At 42.9% G+C, this 19,983-nt stretch overlaps 2 protein-coding genes across 4 annotated transcripts in view; one reads left to right on the top strand and one right to left on the bottom strand.

Annotated features, from left to right (window-relative positions):
• Positions 1-19,983, top strand: part of MYH15 (myosin heavy chain 15) — a 45,688-nt gene that overhangs the window by 25,135 nt on the left and 570 nt on the right. For both annotated transcript variants that reach the window (XM_085072792.1, XM_085072783.1), the window contains exons 26-41: positions 329-474; positions 1,053-1,143; positions 2,121-2,510; positions 3,480-3,606; positions 4,696-4,814; positions 5,289-5,485; positions 6,497-6,846; positions 7,412-7,536; positions 10,191-10,306; positions 12,265-12,457; positions 13,153-13,356; positions 14,387-14,512; positions 15,887-16,057; positions 16,553-16,657; positions 17,934-18,029; positions 18,529-18,666. In XM_085072792.1, the coding sequence (XP_084928918.1) occupies positions 329-474; positions 1,053-1,143; positions 2,121-2,510; positions 3,480-3,606; positions 4,696-4,814; positions 5,289-5,485; positions 6,497-6,846; positions 7,412-7,536; positions 10,191-10,306; positions 12,265-12,457; positions 13,153-13,356; positions 14,387-14,512; positions 15,887-16,057; positions 16,553-16,657; positions 17,934-18,029; positions 18,529-18,666 (2,694 nt within the window). The remainder of the gene's footprint in view (positions 1-328; positions 475-1,052; positions 1,144-2,120; positions 2,511-3,479; positions 3,607-4,695; positions 4,815-5,288; positions 5,486-6,496; positions 6,847-7,411; positions 7,537-10,190; positions 10,307-12,264; positions 12,458-13,152; positions 13,357-14,386; positions 14,513-15,886; positions 16,058-16,552; positions 16,658-17,933; positions 18,030-18,528; positions 18,667-19,983) is intronic.
• The window catches only part of HHLA2 (HHLA2 member of B7 family), a 32,834-nt gene continuing 17,230 nt past the window's right edge, over positions 4,380-19,983 (bottom strand). The window contains exon 8 of one of the 2 annotated variants that reach the window (XM_085072828.1): positions 4,380-4,892. In XM_085072828.1, coding sequence (XP_084928954.1) covers positions 4,797-4,892 — 96 coding nt within the window. In that variant the 3' untranslated portion in view covers positions 4,380-4,796. The remainder of the gene's footprint in view (positions 4,893-19,983) is intronic. The other variant, XM_085072854.1, reaches the window with a different exon arrangement.

The following is a 19,983-nucleotide window of genomic DNA, read 5'->3' as shown; positions in this document are numbered from 1 at the left end:
TTCAGCCTTTGGAAAAGATTGCAATGACAAGGGAAAATCCTCCCAACTTGCATTTGCAGTGTAACTGGCATGAAGTCAAACAGAATTTTGCCATTAAGAGAGCTATAATGTTTACACAAAAGCATGGACTAACCCTTTTGTTCTCTTTCCTTAGCCCATATGCCCACTGGCTGCTAAAAACCAAAAAAATGTGCACTAGGATGCCTGTGGTTAAGTGCTTCTTGTTCACAGCTTGCTAGAACTCAGCACAGAACTGGGTACAGCATACATCTGACTGTTTTAAACCATCTGTGTTCAATCTATTTATTAAGTGACTTTGTTCCTAAAGCTCGAGGGATCACTTGAACAAGAGAAGAAAGTGAGGATGGATCTGGAAAGGGCAAAACGCAAACTGGAAGGGGATTTGAAGCTGACCCAAGAGAGTGTCATGGACTTGGAGAATGATAAGCTGCAGATGGAAGAAAAGTTGAAAAAGTAAGAAGTTGATTCTGTTGTACAAAATAAAGCAGCATAGTTACAGTATCATTTCAGAGCCTTCAGGTATGGCATCCTGCTCTGAAGGTGGCTCAAAGAAAATTCCATTATGAAAATGGAAGGAGGGAGGGAAAATTACTCTTGTACACACAGTACCTGAAATACTAGAATTCATTAAACTTTCTCACATTAAGAAAAAGCCACCTAGAAACTTACTAATGTTTTTCATTGCTTAGAGGAGAAAGCTAAAGGAACTCTCTAAAGTTGTTCATCCTAGCTAGCTGGTATTACTGTTGGGAGACCTGACTTAAATATGTTTTTCCATTGAGTCTGAAAATAGAGTTATTTTTGTATGACACAAAGAAACAGAAATATAATTGCACAAATGCTTGCAGAGGCTTGCCTTGGAAACTGCTGCTCAGAGGAAAATGTGTTTTCATGGAAATTGCAATACATGAGAATTGTTCTCATTTTTAGATACTTTAGAAGTTTTATTGAACAACTCTTTAAAAATTGCAAAATCCTAACTTGAAGCTGCAAGGCAAATTGTCACAGTAGGATTTTCCTTTCTGTGGCAGGAAAGAATTTGAAATGAGCCAGCTGAATTCCAAGATAGAAGATGAACAAGCTATAGTGATGCAGCTGCAAAAGAAGATCAAGGAGCTTCAGGTCAGCATGCTTTTTTTATCGTGTATCTTAGGATGAGTTTCTCTTTGTGCCTCACTGAAAGACTTTGCAGAAACTTTTCATGGCTAGCTGCAGCTCCTCTTTGGGACACAAAGTGGTACATCTCCATGGCTTCCCACAGAGATCCCTTTTTTCCCTCAGGATGCTTGCTCTGTAGTGTTTCCTCCCAGTAGCAGGACATATGACCACAGAGTGGTAGTGCTTTCAGGCAAGGCAGAAAGGCTCTCATATTTTGTTTTAAGCAAATAATATTGTACCAAACCATGGAGGTGAGGGTAGTTGCTGGAGAGGAGCTCAGCAGTGATATGCATGGATTTGAAATTTAGAGAAAAGTCTTAAACATGCAGGAAATTTTCAACAGAAATTAAAAGGCCAAGGAAAGTCAGTACAGTCCAAACAAAATGTCTGGACCCAAAAATACTGTCTCTGCTTTTTTTTTTTGTTAATAAAGAATATTTGGATAACTTGGAAGTGAAGTGCACATTGGTGAAAATAACCTTTTAATAAAAAGACTGCTTCCGATAAATATTTGTTATCCATACAGTTTTACACACTGCTATATTTGAAACTCTGTCTCAACACTTCTAGAAAGAAATTACTTCTGTCACTGAGCTCTTAAAATGACAATTTGTTGCTGTAACTCCTGTAGCATGCAAGTCCTCACATGTACTCCAGCAGAATGCCAAATACATGAAGATAAGGTCAATGCACTGGACCTAAATGTCTTGAACTAGAGCTTGCAGAGCAATCTACTGCGAGCAAGATGTGACTCATCATCATTACTGTAGCTCAGGATCTGATCATCTAGCACAAATGGGCAAGTCCTTTAACTGCTGAGCTTCTGCCAGTATTGTGAAATGTGGGCTGGCAGAGGGTTTGACAATTTGTAATGTGCTTCATGGTTTTCTGATGGGAATCTTTGTAAAAGTGACCCAAAAGTGTTCATGTCTCTCTGGCAGGCTCGCATAGAAGAACTAGAAGAGGAACTGGAAGCAGAAAGAGCTGCTCGAGCCAAGGTGGAAAAGCAGAGATCAGATTTGGCCCGAGAGCTGGAGGAATTGAGTGAGCGGCTCGAGGAGGCTGGGGGAGCCACAGCTGCCCAGCTGGAGATGAACAAGAAGCGCGAGGCAGAGTTCCTGAAGCTGCGGCGGGACCTGGAGGAGGCCACGCTGCACTACGAGGCCACGGCCGCCACGCTCAGGAAGAAGCATGCAGACAGTGTGGCCGAGATGGGGGAGCAGCTGGACAACCTGCAGAGGGTCAAGCAGAAACTGGAGAAAGAGAAAAGCGAGTTGAAGATGGAAGTGGATGATCTGTCATCCAACATGGAGCAGATGGTCAAAGGAAAAGTAAGGATCCTGAGGTTTTCCAAAGTCTCCAGGAGTCATGTGTAGCTAAGGCTGGTCTGAAGGTTTCCCAGGACACCTGGTATGGCTGGAGTGTTTTAGAGGGTGGTGTCTTGCACCCTGTCTCCCATCTCCAGCTGGTGGTACAACCCTTCTTCCCTGGAGAAGGGACAGCAACTAAGATGGCCTGTCTGAAACACCCAGTGCATCCCCAGTCGCAGGCACAGTTTTTATCCCTGTATCTCCATGCACAAAAACGTGTCACGTAAATTAGGCTCCTCCAGGCTGGTGACAACTGGAGTGATACCATCCAAGGCAGGGTATCTCTCACCCTAAAAAGTCCTTTCAGATCCTGCCCATGGTTCACAGTTTTGATCCATGTTATCATGGAGTGCAAAGCAAAGGCTTGCATGATCACACTGTGTGTGATTTTCACTTCCTACAGCTGAATTGTGGATTTTGTTTCCTGAGTAGATAATCTCAGTAGCTTTCAGAGCACTCTAAATAGATTTCTTTCAGTGCAAGTGAGGAAAAGAAATGTCAGTATTCTCAGAGTTAGAAAGCTGTCATCAAACCCAATTTATAATAAATGGCAATTAAAGCCAAATCAGTAGAGCAATTTTCATTGGCGGTGATTTTCCCATCTAGCAATTATGAGGAGGCTATGCCTGAACTTCATTGGCATGTGCCTGCTGCTGAAGTTCTTGCGGAGTCTTTTTACACTGGTGCTTACATTCAGAACAGACTTCAGGGAAAACAAATGGGGAAGGTGATGGGGAGTCCCATGGCCTGGGATCACAGACATGGGGCTGCTCTTCCCTGCTCTACTGCTGTGATATTTGTGTCTTTGCTGTCTGCCATTCCTTTGAAAGACAAACACACAGAGAAAAGGATACATTTTGAAGGCTACAGCTTCCAAATGTCTGCCTGGAGGCTACAACTTCCTTTGTCTTTTCTCCTGATTCCCATTAGGCCAATGCAGAGAAGCTCTGTCGCACTTATGAAGACCATCTGAATGAGACAAAAACAAAACTGGAGGAAATGACTCGCCTCATGAATGACCTCACTACTCAGAAGACAAAACTACAGAGTGAGAATGGTATGTGCATGTTACGCCCAGATAAACTGTTTCCCAGGAATTTATCAGGGGCACCTCAGCACAGCATCAGTGAGATGCATTCTGTGATGGCATTTGCTCTGAAGGTGGCTGGGCTGCGATTGCTGAATGGAGAAGTAGCTTTGTGTCTACTGACATTTCTACCTTCAATATTCTTATAACTTTGGTGGGGAAACCTTGCCTTGGACTGGCTTTTAAAACAAACCTGTACTCACATTTATCAGCATGCTGAGGTACCATCTCATGAGCCAAAATTGATATGCCAGCTCAGTACCCAGGATGTGCCAGACTACCTAGGTACCTGTTGTTTTGGGAACAAGGATGTGTACATCTAGAAACGCTAGAGGGAAAAAGGAGTTGGCACTGTGTGAATCCTATCTTCCTCAGCCTGACCTTGGACATTGTGCCCTGGAAGACATTCACATCTGGCCAGAAATAGCACATATCCTCTAACTTCTTGCTACCTTTTTGGCCAGAGCAGTATTATTTAATTCCTGCATCCTCATCACATATCACTGTTCTGTGTATTTTCATGGACATTTTTCATTTCATGTGTGCTGTAACTTCTGTGTTAACCATAAGACTATGGTTTTCACCCCCCAGTGAAAAACTTCCTGTGCCCAGTGAAGTTTTCTGTATGTATTCATCCTGTATGCTGGTTGTTGTGAGGTTCTCAGGGTGCTTTACAGCCCTCTGAAGTCTATGGAAAAGCAAAGTGAAGTCATTAAAAAAGTATAAACAAAACCAACTACAACTGCCCATGAAAATAAGCATCAGTTTAATCTGATCCACAAACTGAAGTAAGAATAATGAATCAAGGTATTAGCAGTACCAAAAACATTTTAAAAAACTCAAACCAAAAAACCCGCACAAAAAAAGAAAAAAAAATCTAAGAAAAATTATCCTTGTGAGGTGTCTGATGATTACAACTTTGGAAGAAGCTTAACAAGAGGTCAGTCACAATCACTGTAAGTTCTTTTCCTCTGCAGAACTGGACCGGTGGGACTATGATTTTTGACTTTTGACTTCATCATCTTGTTCTTTTTGTTTGTTTGTCAAATCTTGTGGCAGGTGAGTTTGTTAGACAACTCGAGGAGAAGGAATCACTGATAAGTCAGCTGTCCCGGGGGAAAACGTCCTTTACACAACAGATTGAAGAACTTAAGAGACAGCTAGAAGAGGAAACCAAGGTAATGCTTTAAATGTGTCCCATTCCTTGAGATGGAATGGCGGAAAATGTTCATGTTCAGTTGCAGCCTGGGTAAAAGCTGAAATGAGAAGAGAGACAATGATTCCTGATAATTGTACTGATATAAGTTCCTGCCCCTGACTGAGGCAAGTCACAAGAAGAGTTTGGAAAAATCATCAGTATACATAAATGCTAAATAAAACTTACCCAGTAGGATAACCAAAATCTCAGATCTTATATCTTAAAAGTTTGGGTGTTTCTCCAAAGTTATGAAATTAGTCTCAGTTTTGGTAACTTCCTCCTCATGTCACCAGTTAGGGATGACTTCAAACACTCCTTACCTCACTCAACCTGGATTGTCAAAGCCAGAGGCTAAAAGAGAAAAACTTAAGCCTCCATTTGAATTTCTAGGGGCTGGTTGTTTTGGTTTTGCTGTAGGTAACCTTGCAATGTTGTGACCTTTCTATCCCTGCAGTCCAAAAACGCCCTGGCTCATGCCCTGCAAGCAGCCAGGCACGACTGTGATCTCTTGAGAGAGCAGTATGAGGAGGAGCAGGAAGCCAAGGCAGAGCTGCAGCGGGCTCTGTCCAAGGGAAATGCAGAAGTGGCACAGTGGAGAACAAAGTATGAGACTGATGCCATCCAGAGAACTGAGGAGCTGGAAGATGCCAAGTGAGTTACTTTGGCTTCAGCACGCCCTTGACTGGCAGGGCTGTGCTCACTGGGACTTGTGCACTAAAGAAATAATTTCCAACCCTGGTTGGAAAATCCCTCTGACTCATTGCTGTAATTTGGGGCTGTCCTTCTTCAGTTGTTTATATTGCTTGGGCAGGTCAATATTTCTGCTGAGTGCTTGCTCATGGAGTAGTGGTTGTGGATACTGGGGTTTATTTGAGAACTAATGAAATTAGCCTTACTTGGTTACTCTCACACTTGCTTTGCCCCAGCCCAGTACTATGTTTCCTTGGGCTTGACTTCCCTTTCCCACTGGCAGATGATGGCTGCCCTGGGAAGTAGAGCAGAAAGTCACCTTGACTCACACTGTGGAGCTGCTCCCAGTTACTAGGCTCACGTTGCTGGGCAAGGTCTCTGAATATCTCCAACCTCTGCTTCTGCACATCTTGGACCTGCAGGATCTTACCCAACTTTCAGCATACTTTCTCCATCTAGTACCTCCACAATCTTCCTTCTAGGCCATCCTTTCTTTCCAGCACCTCTTCTTGCCAGGACTCCCTGTTTTCCCAATACAAATAGTCTATGAACAAAAGCCCAGGACATGACCAGCCTCCTAATAGGTGGTTGTCTCATATCTCTTAACTGGAGGAAAATGATGCTGTCACTTAGAGCAGGTCTTATAAAAAATTTACAACCAGCCCATACTGGTTACAGCTTGTAAGTAGCAAGCTGGTGCCTGAGAATTCAAAAGTTCAATTTCAAGTATTCACAGGCACACACAAAATTATCTGCTGCATACCAGTATGCACAATTTAAGCTGATTTTTTCCATCATAGTACCTTCTCTCTAGTTTTTCTCTCCCTTCCTCTTGCCCCATCCTCACCCTCACCCCCTCCCCATTTTCCCTTTCAGAACTGATCTATTGAGTCATTGTTTTGGTGTCAGTTTTTCTGTACAACACGGCAGCAGTGACACTTGGTCATTTCACTGTGTCTTCCCACCTGGCAGGAAGAAGCTTGCTGCTCGCCTACAAGAAGCTGAGGAAGCAATTGAGGCTGCCAATGCCAAGTGCTCTTCTCTGGAAAAGACAAAGCACAGGCTGCAGAATGAGCTGGAAGACATGATGATTGACCTGGAGAAGGCCAACTCAGCAGCTGCTGCTCTGGACAAGAAGCAGCGTGGCTTTGACAAGATCATCAATGACTGGAAGCAGAAGTACGAGGAGTCACAGGCTGAGCTGGAGGCTTCCCAGAAGGAGGCCCGTGGCCTCAGCACTGAGCTCTTCAAGCTCAAGAATGCCTATGAGGAGACTCTGGACCACCTGGAGACTTTGAAAAGGGAAAACAAGAACCTCCAAGGTAGGCTTCATTTGGCTCCTGCAGCCAGTGCAAGAGCCGCATCAGAGAACAGCTGAAGGGATGCAGGTGCCCTGCAGCAGCTGTGGGGAAAGTATTTATCTCATCCTGAGATGAGCTTTCTGATGTCATTTGGGACACTGATGCTAACAATGAGTGTTTTGAACACAGAGATAGGTATGGCCAGAGGAAAAAAGGCATCTCTTTGCCCTCTGGCCAATGCTCACTGGCAGAGGAAGCAGTCTCAGGGGAGGAACAAGAAAGATGACAAAGGTGCAGTGAATAAAGCCTAGACAGCTCTCAAAGCAGAGCACAGTGTTCCTAGCCTGCAGATCACAGATGAAAACAAAATCACTATAGCCACTTCAAAAAGCACTCACAAGAAAAGCTATGCCTTCAAGTTGTTGAGGCAAAAATTTATTGTTGTAAGTGAAAGTAAGGCAGGGCTTGAGTACAAAAAAGCTCTTGAAGTAGCAGGTTGAAGCATGGCTCCTCTATTCACACTCCATAAATTGCAGGATGTTCCAAACACTCTGTTTGCTAAATCTATCCATCCTCTTTGTTTCAGAGGAGATTTCTGATCTGACCAATCAGATTAGTGAAGGAAACAAGAGCCTTCATGAAATAGAAAAAATCAAGAAGCAGGTTGAACAAGAGAAGTCAGAAGTTCAGCTGGCTCTGGAAGAAGCAGAGGTAAGGAAAGAAAGCTCAAGGGGAGAGGAAGAGGGTGTCTTTATCAGGATTTTCCATCCTTTTAGTCCTCTCAGGAAAATAGCCAGTGTGTTGATTTTTAGCATGTGCAACCTCTCTGCACCCAGCTCCTCCAGCCTTGCTGGCCAGTGTCTGCAAGAGTAACTAGTGACTTTTGGAGATACCAGCCCTGTGATCATCAGTGGAGGCCTTTTGCAAGGAAGTGTCTTGTAGCTTTTGGGATTTTGTTAGAATCATGGAATCATCAAGGTTGGAAGACACCTTTAAGATCATCCAGATCCAGTTGTTCCTTGAATACCTCCAGGTATGGGGACTCCACCACCTCCCTGGACCGTCTATTCCAATGCCTAAATGGTGATAGTTTTTTAATATTCAATCTGCATCTCTCTGTCTCAGCTTTATGCCATTTCCTCTAGTCCTCTCACTGTAGGGAGAAGAGACCAACCCCCACCTCACTACCTTGCGGGAAGTTGTAGAGAGTGATGAGGTGCTCCCTGAGTCTTCTCTTCTTGCAACTAAACAAACCCAACTTCCTCAGCCATTCCTCATAATACATATTTTCTAGACCCCTCCTCTAGCCTTGTTGCCCTTCTCTGGTTGATTGATTGGTTGGTGTCTGGGTTTTTTTTCACTTCCAGAAAGCTCAGAAATCTTCTGCCCACTGCCTGAGAATTCAGTCCTTGCTCCCTTTGATGTACGCTTCAGTCTTTCAGAAAATAGAAATACTGAAAAATATGGTCTTACACTCTTTTGTCAAATATTTCTACTGTCTAGTTTCCAAAAACAAATTCACCACCTTCTCCTTATGAGAATAAGAAAACAAACCTCCTGATGACTATCTCTTTTATCAGGTCTCAGATATTGTGTTGGATATTGCAGCTTGCTTTAAAAAATGCAGTAGTCTCAGAATACAAATTAAAGCAGTCCAGTAGGAATTTGATAAAGACATTTTGCCTCACTGCATTAATTTCCACAGTGCCAAATATGTGCACACCCAAGAGGGTTTCCTCTTCTCAATTTCCAGAAACAAACAAATACAGAACAATCCAACTGGAAATCCTTGTTATTCACTTAAAGGGCTCTGCAGACAGATTTTCTCAAAAGTGAGGTGCATTACAAAGCTAAGAAAGGGGAACAAGTGGTGCTGGCTGAAGCATTACAGCACATAGCAAGGGATTTTTAGTGAAGGCTCCATTTCTTTTGAATTGCATCTAAATAATATCTGCTAAACCAAATATCACCCATTGACAGGTATATGTTAATAACTTTAATGCTGTGCAACTTCTTTTGTCTGTTTTATGATGCTTTATACATTGCAGGGATTTCACAGCCTGACAAACAGGTGTCATGATCAGAGCAGAGGAAAGAGCATGTCTTCCTTCCACAGCTCTGAGAGGTGGAGAATGATTATGTACTCTGTCAAAAAACTTCCCTTCCTAGGAAGAATACATCAGTTCTTGAGGGATCTAAGGGGCACAGTTTACTTTCCTGGACTGTGTGGAATGGCCTCCCAAAACTCAGTGCTAATAGGAACTAACAAAAGCAAAGTGATGATGGATCATATTCTAATGGTGAAGAAATGGGTTAATGCAGGTTTTCTCCCTTCCCTGTGAATTTGGGTCTCTGGCAGTCACTGCTGGTGACAAAGAACTTTCACAAGCTGTTCCCATTAATATGTTGTGGCTCCTTGTTGTGTGTATTCGACCAACCTGCTGCATGTTGGCTGGAGATTAGCAGGGATTTTGTACAGCTGTGTTTTCAGAACCCTCATTCTGTTTCCATCTTCTCTCAAGGGAAGCACAGCTAAGCTTGTGCAGTTTCACCCTTCAGAGAGCACTTCCAAAAATACAATGTTTAGTTCTGTGCTTTCGTTCCTGTTCAATGAGAGCAGCAAGGAGACAGAATGACACTGAGCCTGGCTTATGCAAGACCTGAAGTCCAAGGCCTTGTTATTTTTGTAGGGACTGTTGTCTGCTTAGTTCTTCACTTCCACATATGACAGAAATGTGGGACTAAAGACACAGGAATAAATCACCTGTTTCACAGACTTGTCTTCACATTAATTGGAAAGGACAGAGTATTTTTGCATTTTGTCACACAGAGCTGATGTCTGTTATTTCTTTTCTTGAAGTCGTACTTCGTAATAAGACTACGTAATTGGGGGGTTCTCAACACTTTGTATTTGGAGGGATTTTTGTGAGTGGGAGGATGGATATGTGGACCTCCTCACTCTCCCTACAACAATCTTGTTTTAGCTCATCCCTGTCCCTTACAAGCCTGTGAATTTCTGGAGGGTGTCTGTACAGAGGTGTGGAGCAGGGAACATCTGTTGATGTCAAAACCATGCAGGCAGGGCTGAAGGTGTTGGTGTGTTGTGTGGGGGCTTTTTGTGAGCTGTGGACTGTTTGACAATTTGTCCTCTGAGGAGCTTGCTGCTCGGTTTTCCAGCTGTCAGGTTGCATTACAAGGCAAATAAATGCATTGTTTTGCCATGTAAGCTACTCGTGTCCTTGCCTAGAGAGACAGAAGGAGGAAACAGGAAGAGAAGTGTGAAGGGATCATCTTTGTGCAGCTGTTTGTGTTTTGGAAAAAAAATCAATTCCTGGTTTGCAAGCTCTTGGTGTTTTCTATTTCAGGGAGCTTTGGAGCATGAAGAAAGTAAGACCCTTCGTTTTCAGCTTGAACTTTCTCAGGTTAAAGCAGAGTTTGAAAGAAAACTGACAGAAAAGGAGGAAGAAATGGAAAATATAAGGTACTGTGCAGGAAGCAGCATGTTTCTTAAGGGGAAAGTCTGAAAAGACTGGAACTATTCTCAAGACCTAAGCCACCTAAATTCACCACAGGTAGCTATGCCAGCACAGGCAGATACTGTCCGTACCAGAAACCAAGACAGCCCTGACTATTTGCCAAAGGGTAGCCCTACCACATTTCTCTTGCTCACTTGAAATATTCCTGTCAGATCAGTCTCTGACAGTATACAATTAAACCTATCATGCATAACACACTGCAGCTGTAACAAAACTGGCTGGCATAATCATTTCACAGGGGCCACTAACTCTATATGTTGACATTAGGGCGGCAAGCAAGTCTAGAGAGCTGCCATCTCCTAATCATGTGTGGGATGGCTGCCTCCAAAGTGGACCTTCAGGCAAAATCAGCAGTACTTGCCTCAGTGGTGCTCAAACCTACGTTACCTAAAGGCATTTCATTAATTTATGCAATTACAGCTACACTGAGTGTGGGAGGATGTGAGGAGCTTGCTGTTAATGTGTTGGGTCAGCAGTGAGAACTGCAGACGTGCAGAAAGTGTAAATAGAACAGGATAGGAACTTGCAGGAGAGAGGGATAAACAGGCAAAATGGAAAACAGTTAGATGAGAGGAAGGTGATGTCTTTTGTCTCTCCCTTCCCACCCAGCAGAAGTGCAAGTCTGAAGAGTTTTACCCTTAACAAGACAGCATGCTAGCCTATGTGTCCAATCGTTCAGAAAGCTTTGGCCTTGAATTACCCAGCGTTGCACTGCTATTTATTCAAGAAGCATGTCAGTGTTTGTTGATAGGGTAAAGGGTAGGATATGGCAGGGAAAGTCCAAGGCCCACCCTGGCCAGTGTACCAGAGATTGAAATGTTAATTGTTTCAGAGCCAAGAATATTTTGGCCCTTTCACATGCTGATGTCCTGCAGATGTCTGGATTGCAGAGATCTTGGGACCAGCTGTCCTAATCAGTGCTTTCTGCTTCAGCTTCATAACAAGAGCTCAGCAGACACAGTGTTGTTTCCTCAGAGTCTAGAGCACAGTTCATTGTCTTGATGAAGCAATAAAACCCTCCTGGTTTTTTTTGTTGACTCAGTGATTTCCCAGAACTCCTACACTTTTGGGAAAACTTGGCCAGCTGTGAAATAAATGTTTCCTAGTGTGTCGTATTCTGTGCTTTGAGTTACCTTCTGGTTGTGAGAGAGCAAAACTTTCATGGTAGGAGTTCTCTGTTAGAGAATCAAGAAAATTAAGCCCCTGTTTGTATCTGCTTTGTCTTTAAATTGACACTAAGCTGCCTTTCACAGGAGGACCAGGCTGTCAACTGCACAGGTTTAATCTCTTCTAAATTTAGATGTCTGTAACACAGATTTCTATTAATGAATCATTCCCCTTATAATTAGCATACAAAATGTTTTTTCAACATCTATTTTATGATGCAATATCTTGTAGCTTACCCATGCTATTTACTATAAAGAGCACCTACAGTAATTAGCTTAGAATGTAGCAGCCTACCTTCAGTTTGATTAATCCCCTCCACTAAAGCCTCCAGCAAAAGGCTGAGATGTAGAACATCCCAGTAAATTATTCAGTAAATATCTTAGTAAGCGACTGTTAGGCTGGAAGTACATCTTGTTTGCTTCAAATCCATACTTGCTTCTGTTTACAAGAGCTCTGAGAGCACTCTTTGCTCCAGTACTGCCAAAGGAAACATAGAAGGATGCTAGAGGTGCTTACAGATCAGAAGTTAGCTGAGGGTGAGAAGCACACCAGCCAGTTAGACAGCAATGAGGCACTAGAAACTACGTATGCTATGTATGTGTGCTACGTATGTCAGTCAGAAATACACTATTTCTGGAAGGGAGACAGTTTCAGAAAGTGAAGTGCTGTTGCATGTAGTTCTACGCTCCTGCACAGAGAGGAAAATTATTCCATTCATCCTTCCTGTCCTTTTCAGGAGAAACCAGCAACGTGCCATAGATTCACTGCAGTCCACCCTGGATTCTGAAGCCCGCAGCAGAAACGAGGCCATCCGGCTCAAGAAGAAGATGGAAGGGGACCTCAATGAGATGGAGATCCAGCTCAGCCATGCTAACAGGCACGCTGCAGAAGCAACCAAGTCAGCACGTGGCTTGCAGACACAAATAAAGGTACTGCTGGTCTCCCAAGCACCCAGCAGCACTCATGGGCTGGATTTTGTTAGCACTGACCAAACCAGCAGTTGTGATGGGAATTAAGAGGCAAGCTACTCCCAAAATGTAAAGGGAAAGCCTTGATGATCACGTCTGGTGTAAGAGAATACTGAAATGTGGATTTCTCCTCAGACTTCCATACAAGCTGGATGAGATCCAGTCATAAAACCCTTGCTAGCTGCAGCCTCTTGCAGGGGCAGAAAGCTATGGCATGAGGAACTGAAAACCTGTGCTTTTCTTCTGAGCTTGCAAGTCTTATAAAAGTAGAGAGCAAGTGCATTGTCTGGAGTACAGGCAGTGTGTGTATATTCGGCTTTGTTGTTTGCATCAACATTTATAATAGCTTAAAAAAAAATGAAGTGTTTGTTGCCAAGGCACCTCTTCTGTTGTCTCCTCTCCCGTGCCTAAGCAGCTACTTCTGCCTCAGGCAGACCTGCCAGCTCTGAGAGATTTGAGCACACAGATTTTTTTTTCCCCCTGTTGCACCATATTCCACAAAAGCCATTCAGCTTACAGTTTGGAAGTAAAATAAAAATATAATAAATTAACAAGCCACTGAAATTCTTGAGGTTGGTCCCAGATGACCTCTGCAATCTGGGGTTCTCCAATATAAGCACAGAGACTTGAAATAGAGTTGTATTGCTTTGTTCTAGGAGCTTCAGGTGCAGCTGGATGACTCCGGACATGTGAATGAAGATCTGAAGGAGCAGCTGGCAGTCTCTGACAGGAGGAACAATCTTCTCCAGTCAGAGCTGGATGAGCTGAGGGCTTTGCTGGACCAGACTGAACGGGCTAGGAAGCTGGCAGAGCACGAACTGCTGGAAGCCACTGAACGTGTGAACCTGCTTCACAGTCAGGTTGGCTTTTTCTGCTTCCCCTCCTTGGGTCAAACTGAGCCTTCTCTGCTGAGCACTGTCTCTGTTTGTCGTGGCCATCACAAGTCAGACACGCCCTGCCATCCCTCCCGAGGGAAAATGGGGGAGAGGAGTTAAGTCACTCTGTAGATATGACACCTGACTCCGTTCAAGTTAGCTGGAACTGATGATTGATTCAACTGCTATAAATAGCTTCCAGAAAAAACACTAATGGAAAATAACACGAGTAAATTTGATGTCTTTTATTCTTCCCTTCTGTAAAGCCAGTTTCCTGCTTTAGTTAAGGCGTGCCCTGGACGGTGAGGCATTCCTCTGGAGAACAACACAAGCACTGCTTTTGGGCAGGGCACTGGTTATTCAGCAGTGAAAACCCCAGGGCTGTGCTCTCACAACAGGGAGGTTATGCAGGGCAGGAAACCACAGGAATCCACCTGCAGCAAAGTGCTCTCTGTGCCTGCAGGTCTCCATTGAGATCAGCCTTTGGGCTTTCTGCAGGTGGGCACTGTTATTTCTAGGGTGCCATGGAGGGCATGTCCTGACTTGACAGCAATTTTACTACAAACCCAAAGCTTCTCTTCACCAAATTAGAGTCACAAAGAAATGAGTATGTGCTACAGGCTGGCAATGTTTTGCAGTGTTTGCTCCAGCCCATTGGTGGCATTGGGCTTGTTTTATTCACTTCACTGGCTGATTAAGCATTGTTAATTCACCAAAATGAACAGCCTTATTCATTCTTCTATTTCAGCCTGTTGCTTATTATTTTATCTTAGTCAAAATCTGAATATTTACGGCTTTGAGAGTACTTTTAGTATTTTTTTCTATTCATATCTATCTATGCTAGTCAGGCAGCCCTCATCACATACCTGGGTCTCCCTTCCCAAATGTTCGTCTGAGTAATCCCGAAGTTGCAAAAAACAGGAAGCCTTAGTGTGCTATGGTATTTAGAGGAGTTGTCTCTAATAATTGCTTTTCCTTCTTTTCCACTGTTCATTTGGGGAAAACTTGAAAAAAGAACACAAGCCTGATCAATCAAAAGAAGAAGCTGGAGGGTGACATTTCCCAGATGCAGAATGAAGTGGAAGAATCACTCCAGGAGTGCCGGAATGCAGAAGAAAAAGCCAAGAAAGCAATCACAGATGTAAGTAGAGTGGCTCCTTGCTCATTTTTTGTACCACAATGTCTAAGGACAGCCAAGAAAGTGTTTCCTACGTCAACGTTTCTGTGCTTATTATAGAGCTCACAAATTCAAAGCCCTCCACAGTTATCTGGAGGTGACTGATGAAACTACAGAAATAAAGCAGGCTAGAGGTAAAAAGAGACGGCAGATTTTTTTCTGATATTTAGGGTTTGGGTTTAGTTGTTTTCTTAGGGTTTTGTTTCCACAACAATGCCATTTCCAATGGTCCTCAAAGTCTCAGATCATGTCACCTTTTTATCAAGGAAATAATTCACCCAAATAGATTAAACCAGTACAGACTGAACTAGTGCTAACCAGTCTCCTGGTGTACATAGAATCCAGGTGACAAACAAAAGTACTGAATTGGAAAAACATGAGGCCTAAGATCCTAGAAAGGGAGTGTTTTCTTCCTCTAGGGAGGACAGGTCTTTGGGCAGGTATAGTTTCATTTCACACAGACCTGGAGAAATCCACGTCTTCATAGTTCAGCTGATGCTTCATATCATACCAACAAACAAAAAGAAAACTAAAACTGGAGATTTCTGTGCATTATGTGTCTGGAGTGCCTGAACAAAGCTATTCCTGTACCTGGGTCTTTACTGCTTCTTGGCTGACAGCACTATTACTGCCTGCCAGAGAGAAGATGCTGATTCTCCTTGATGCAGCTCCAGCCTGGATTACAGTGAATGCTGTCTTTTGATGGCTGGTCAGTGATGGGTACCAAAGCTGCAAATGGCTCTTGGTGGCAGACACAAACATCAAAATAGGAATGAGCTAATTTGGCATCCTTTTACCTGTCTTACAGAAAGACCAGGGACTATGTAAGATGTTGATGCTGAGCTCTCTATCCCAGCACAGACTGCAGAAGTTTCTCTGCTCTTACAGCCACTCAGGCAGCTCTCACCTGTGGCTGTGCAGGGACATTTGTCTGCCAGTTGTCTTAAGCTACTACCTTGCAAAAGCTCCAAACACAAAGATTAGATTCCAAATAATTTCTTTGTAAAATGTCTGTAGTGAATGTCACACACTTACTTGTAGGCTTTGTAAATGAGAACTCTAGTGATATAGCACAGGTATAAAGAAAAGGAGAAAAAGGGAGAGGTGGAATCTTAAGTGAAAGTGTTAGAATGGGGAGGGGGACAAGGTCTCCAAGGTTTTTTTGTCCTGCCATTTTCTCTGTCCAGGCAAGACATGCACACAGAAGGTATTCTGTGGAGCTTTGGGTACAGTGAATGATCCAAATAGGGGATAGTTCAGGACTCATCTTCCATCATCCGTTCTGGAACACAATCCAATAGCATAAGGGATTTCCTGTAAAATGTGGTTGTTTTTCAGGCAGCAATGATGGCTGAGGAGCTCAAAAAGGAGCAAGATACTAGTGCTCACTTAGAGAGAATGAAGAAGAACATGGAGCAAACCATTAAAGACCTCCAGAAGCGACTGGATGAAGCAGAACAAATAGCTCTGAAAGGTGGCAAGAAGCAGATCCAAAAACTGGAATCCAGGGTAAGTTTGTGATCCAACTTCAGACTGCCTTCTGCTTCCAGAACTGGCACCAGATAGATAGCCTAGGGCTGCCTGATAAGTTCACAGAGGTCAACAAGGGGTAGTATGGACACTTTCCTCTGTTTCAAAAAATGCAGGTGAGCAGTTCTTGGAGGCATGCTTCCCCTTCATCATCCAGCTACAATGAGCTGCTGACCAACAGATTAACAAAGACCTTGATTAAAAAAAATTATAAGCCCCAGCAGGTAAAATCATCAAAAGCCTCTCCAATGCTTGTCTCAGTTAAACGTTTTTGGCCTTTTCATGTGTCTGCAGCTATGACTGATGGTGCAGCTGAAATGCTTTTATGAAGAAGCAGAATGGAAAGGCGACATTTTGATCTCTTCCTGAAATTTGACTCTAAGGAGATGCTAGAAAGTCAGAGTTTCTTGAACCAAATTATCTGCTGCTTTACACAGACATAGCATAATGGCAAGGGTTTTTCCTTTTTTGCAGGTTCGTGAGCTGGAGAATGAACTTGAGACTGAACTCCGCCGCAATTCGGATGCTCAGAAAGGAGCCCGCAAGTTTGAGAGACGCATAAAGGAACTGACTTACCAGGTATGCAGTGACCACCAAGTCACGGGAAAGAAACCTCGTAAATTGCCTCAGTGTTCCTGTGAAGGATGAAGCTTGGCCTTACTCAGAGCTTTCTGACTGCAGGAAGCTTTAGGCACAGGAGGAACATCTCCCTAGGGCTTCCATCACAGAATGCTTTGGGTTGGAAGGGACCTTAAAGGTCATCTCTACCCCCCTGCTATATGCAGGGACACCTTCCACTAGTTCAGGCTGCTCAGAGCTCCATCCAGCCTGCCCTTGCACACTTCCAGGGATGAAGCATCTACAGCTTTTTCTGGACAACCTGTTCCAGTGATCATCATCCTCCTGCCTGATTTGTTGTAACTAATGTTAGAAAGTCTCTGTTGCTGGGATTTGGACAGTTTTAGCGCAGTATTAATATGGAACAGGCTTTGATGACTACTCACAATGCAAGGGAAGAAAGCGCCCAGCTCCCTCTCAGCTGTGCTGCTGTTGCTAAAAGGAGCCAGAAGGACTGAGGTGACCCTAATGTCCTGCTCAGTGTAGGGTTGCTGAGTCCCAAGGCTCTGCCACCTATTATGGAGCAGCAAGGTCTAGTCTTGAACCTCCTGCAGGTTTGCTAATAGCTGCTCTTGCTGCTTGCCCTTCAAAAAAGGCCTGCAACACAGAGCACTTATCCTTTTGCTTTGAACAGCATTAAGAAGATAAACCCATGCATCTGCCTTAGGGGATTATTTAGCCTCCTACCTGTTGTTTTACTTTGACTTTTGTATGCAGAAGCTGAAGGTTGTTTTCTTCGAATACCGTGCGCAGGCAGAATTAGCTGGTCTTTCTGCTTATGGAGCGTGACAGCTTAAACCAGGCTCCTTTTACCAGAAATGCCTTCAAATCAAGCTTCAAATTATGCAAATTACATAGTTCTAGGCCTACCCATATCTGCTTCAATATATAATGACACGCTTTATAATGACAAACATGTTCCTCACCCCTGAGCGAAGAACTCTGTCTGTATATATCTGTACTCCTCTGAAAGTGTGTACACATATATATCTTTCTTTATATATGTTTATATTTACACATATATACATGGGAAGGGTACTCTCAGGCTTCACCCTCCACATTTACACACACCTTCAATGATGATGCCAAAATTTTTCTCATGTGTACACTCCTGTGGCCAGTTTGTGCTTTGAGCTGTAAGTTTCTAAAATATGTAAGGCATCCATAATTATTGTATTGTGGGAGATGCTTCAAGCCTTTTTACTCTATCAACACAATTAATGGTGTTTTGATACAGTCAGAAGAAGATAAGAAGAATATTGCCAGGATGCAGGATCTGATTGACAAGCTACAATTAAAAGTGAAGAGTTACAAGCACCAAGCAGAGGAAGCTGTAAGTAACTATTTGGGCCTTTTGTTCTAAACCCACAATGTTTTATCCATAGGAGCTTTTAGTACAAATACCCATTTTGTGTCCATTAATATTTCTATTCATAGCCATATAAGCCCGATATATAAAACTGTATTTATATTATATATAAAGTAAAATATTTAGCATATGTGTTGATTATATTTAAGAAAAGATATTCCATTTTATCCAAAGACTACAGTATAATTAGCAAGAGAAGGGGAGGAAGGGAAAGAACAGGAAGGACTTTTTTCCTCCTAGCCCCTCTGAAGGCACGTTGAGAGCCTCCCAGTTCACTTAACATGGAAAATGCCACTAGAAAGACAAACCCTGTAAAACAACAGCAATCTCAGCTCTGCAGGAGGCAAGTGGTGCCCATACAGCTGTTACCTAGTCATGCTGAGCACTTTCCAGCCCACTTCAAATTAAAAGCTTTGTTTCATGTAGACAGGAGGAAATCAGATGCACTCTTTTTTCTTACCAGGAAGCTCAAGCCAATCTGTACCTCTCGAAGTACAGAAAACAGCAACATGATCTGGATGATGCTGAAGAAAGGGCTGAAATAGCTGAATCTCAAGTTAATAAGCTGAGGAGCAAGTCAAGAGATATTGGCATGAAAAAGGTATGGGCATACTGTATGGGGTAGGTGTGAGTGTTTAACACACTACGGTGGATGCTCGGTATCCGTTAGATCTCTGAAAGTAGTGTAGACTAGGATAAATTCTCGGGTTACTGCATTTTTTTAGTTTCACTCTACCCTTTATTTTATCATCAAGGTAACCCTGTAGGACAGCAATCTGACACTTAGATAAAACCCATTATCTGTACTCTTGATGTTGTCACTTAACCTCTGTTCTCAGCAGCAGAAGCAGAACTGGTGATTTGGTAGATCTGTTTTGGGTTTTGGGGTTTCTTTTTCCAAGGGATATTAAGACTCCACCGTTTTCTCTCTCTGATGATGTAAATTTCTATGTATGTAATACAGGCTGGGGATTACCACATTAGCTGGTATTTTAACATTGCTCTTTCAATTAACTTGTATTGATTTGGAGAGCTGGATGAAAAGAAAATATTGGTGATCAGTCACTTAGGTGCTGGGAAGGCATTAGTATTTGTGGTGTTTTGCACTTGAACTGAATGTAGTAGAATAATGTTCATGAAACTAAAAGGCACTTAAAGAACAGTATGGAACTGAAAGCAAACTTATTTAAGCTTGCCATGTGGCAACCGAAGCAAAGTAAGAGTGGGGTTGTTACTTTTAGGAATAATAGAGGAGCTGGGGCATTGCTTAATCTATTTCATTTGCAAGTGAAACAAACTTGCATGCTTGACATCAGGTAAGTTTTATGGAGTTGACAGCTTCCAAGCTAAGAATGAGGAGGAAAAACCCTTTTACACTCTTAATTTCTGCTTTGGTATTGGCCTAATGAAGTCACCTTTGACTGATACAAATGACTGTTGCTCCACCATGTACAGCAAAGCTACTTAAAACTACCTGAATATTTGGTTTCTCACACATTTACATGCAATGGAAGCTGTACTGTAACTGAAGCAAAAGATTGGCAGCTTTTAAGGGTAAAAAATTTCCACAGATTTTTCTAAATTATTCCAGTCGTACAAAAAAGCGAAAATGTATATAGATTCATTTAAAGATTCACAAAGCCATGGCTTCACACACTGAAATAGCTAAACCATGAGAGTAGTGTATTTTTTAAATACTGCTATGGTTCCTGTTAATTTCCTTACTAGTACCCTCCTTCTGCCTCAAATATGCAGAAGTCACAGAAAAGTGGATGCCTGTTTTTAATAGTCAGATGCTGTTTGCCTACACCAATTGCAGCTCTGGCTGTAGCAGAGTGTTACTCTGCCAAAAGATGTGCTCAGTGGTGCACGCAGAGGTCTCAACTCCACAAGAAGGGTCTTGTGACAGCAACTGCAA

Source organism: Lichenostomus cassidix, chromosome 1, assembly GCF_008360975.1.
Source record: "Lichenostomus cassidix isolate B80296 chromosome 1, HeHo_3.0, whole genome shotgun sequence".
Lineage (NCBI taxonomy): Eukaryota > Metazoa > Chordata > Aves > Passeriformes > Meliphagidae > Lichenostomus > Lichenostomus cassidix.
This window is presented reverse-complemented; position numbering and strand designations above follow the sequence as displayed.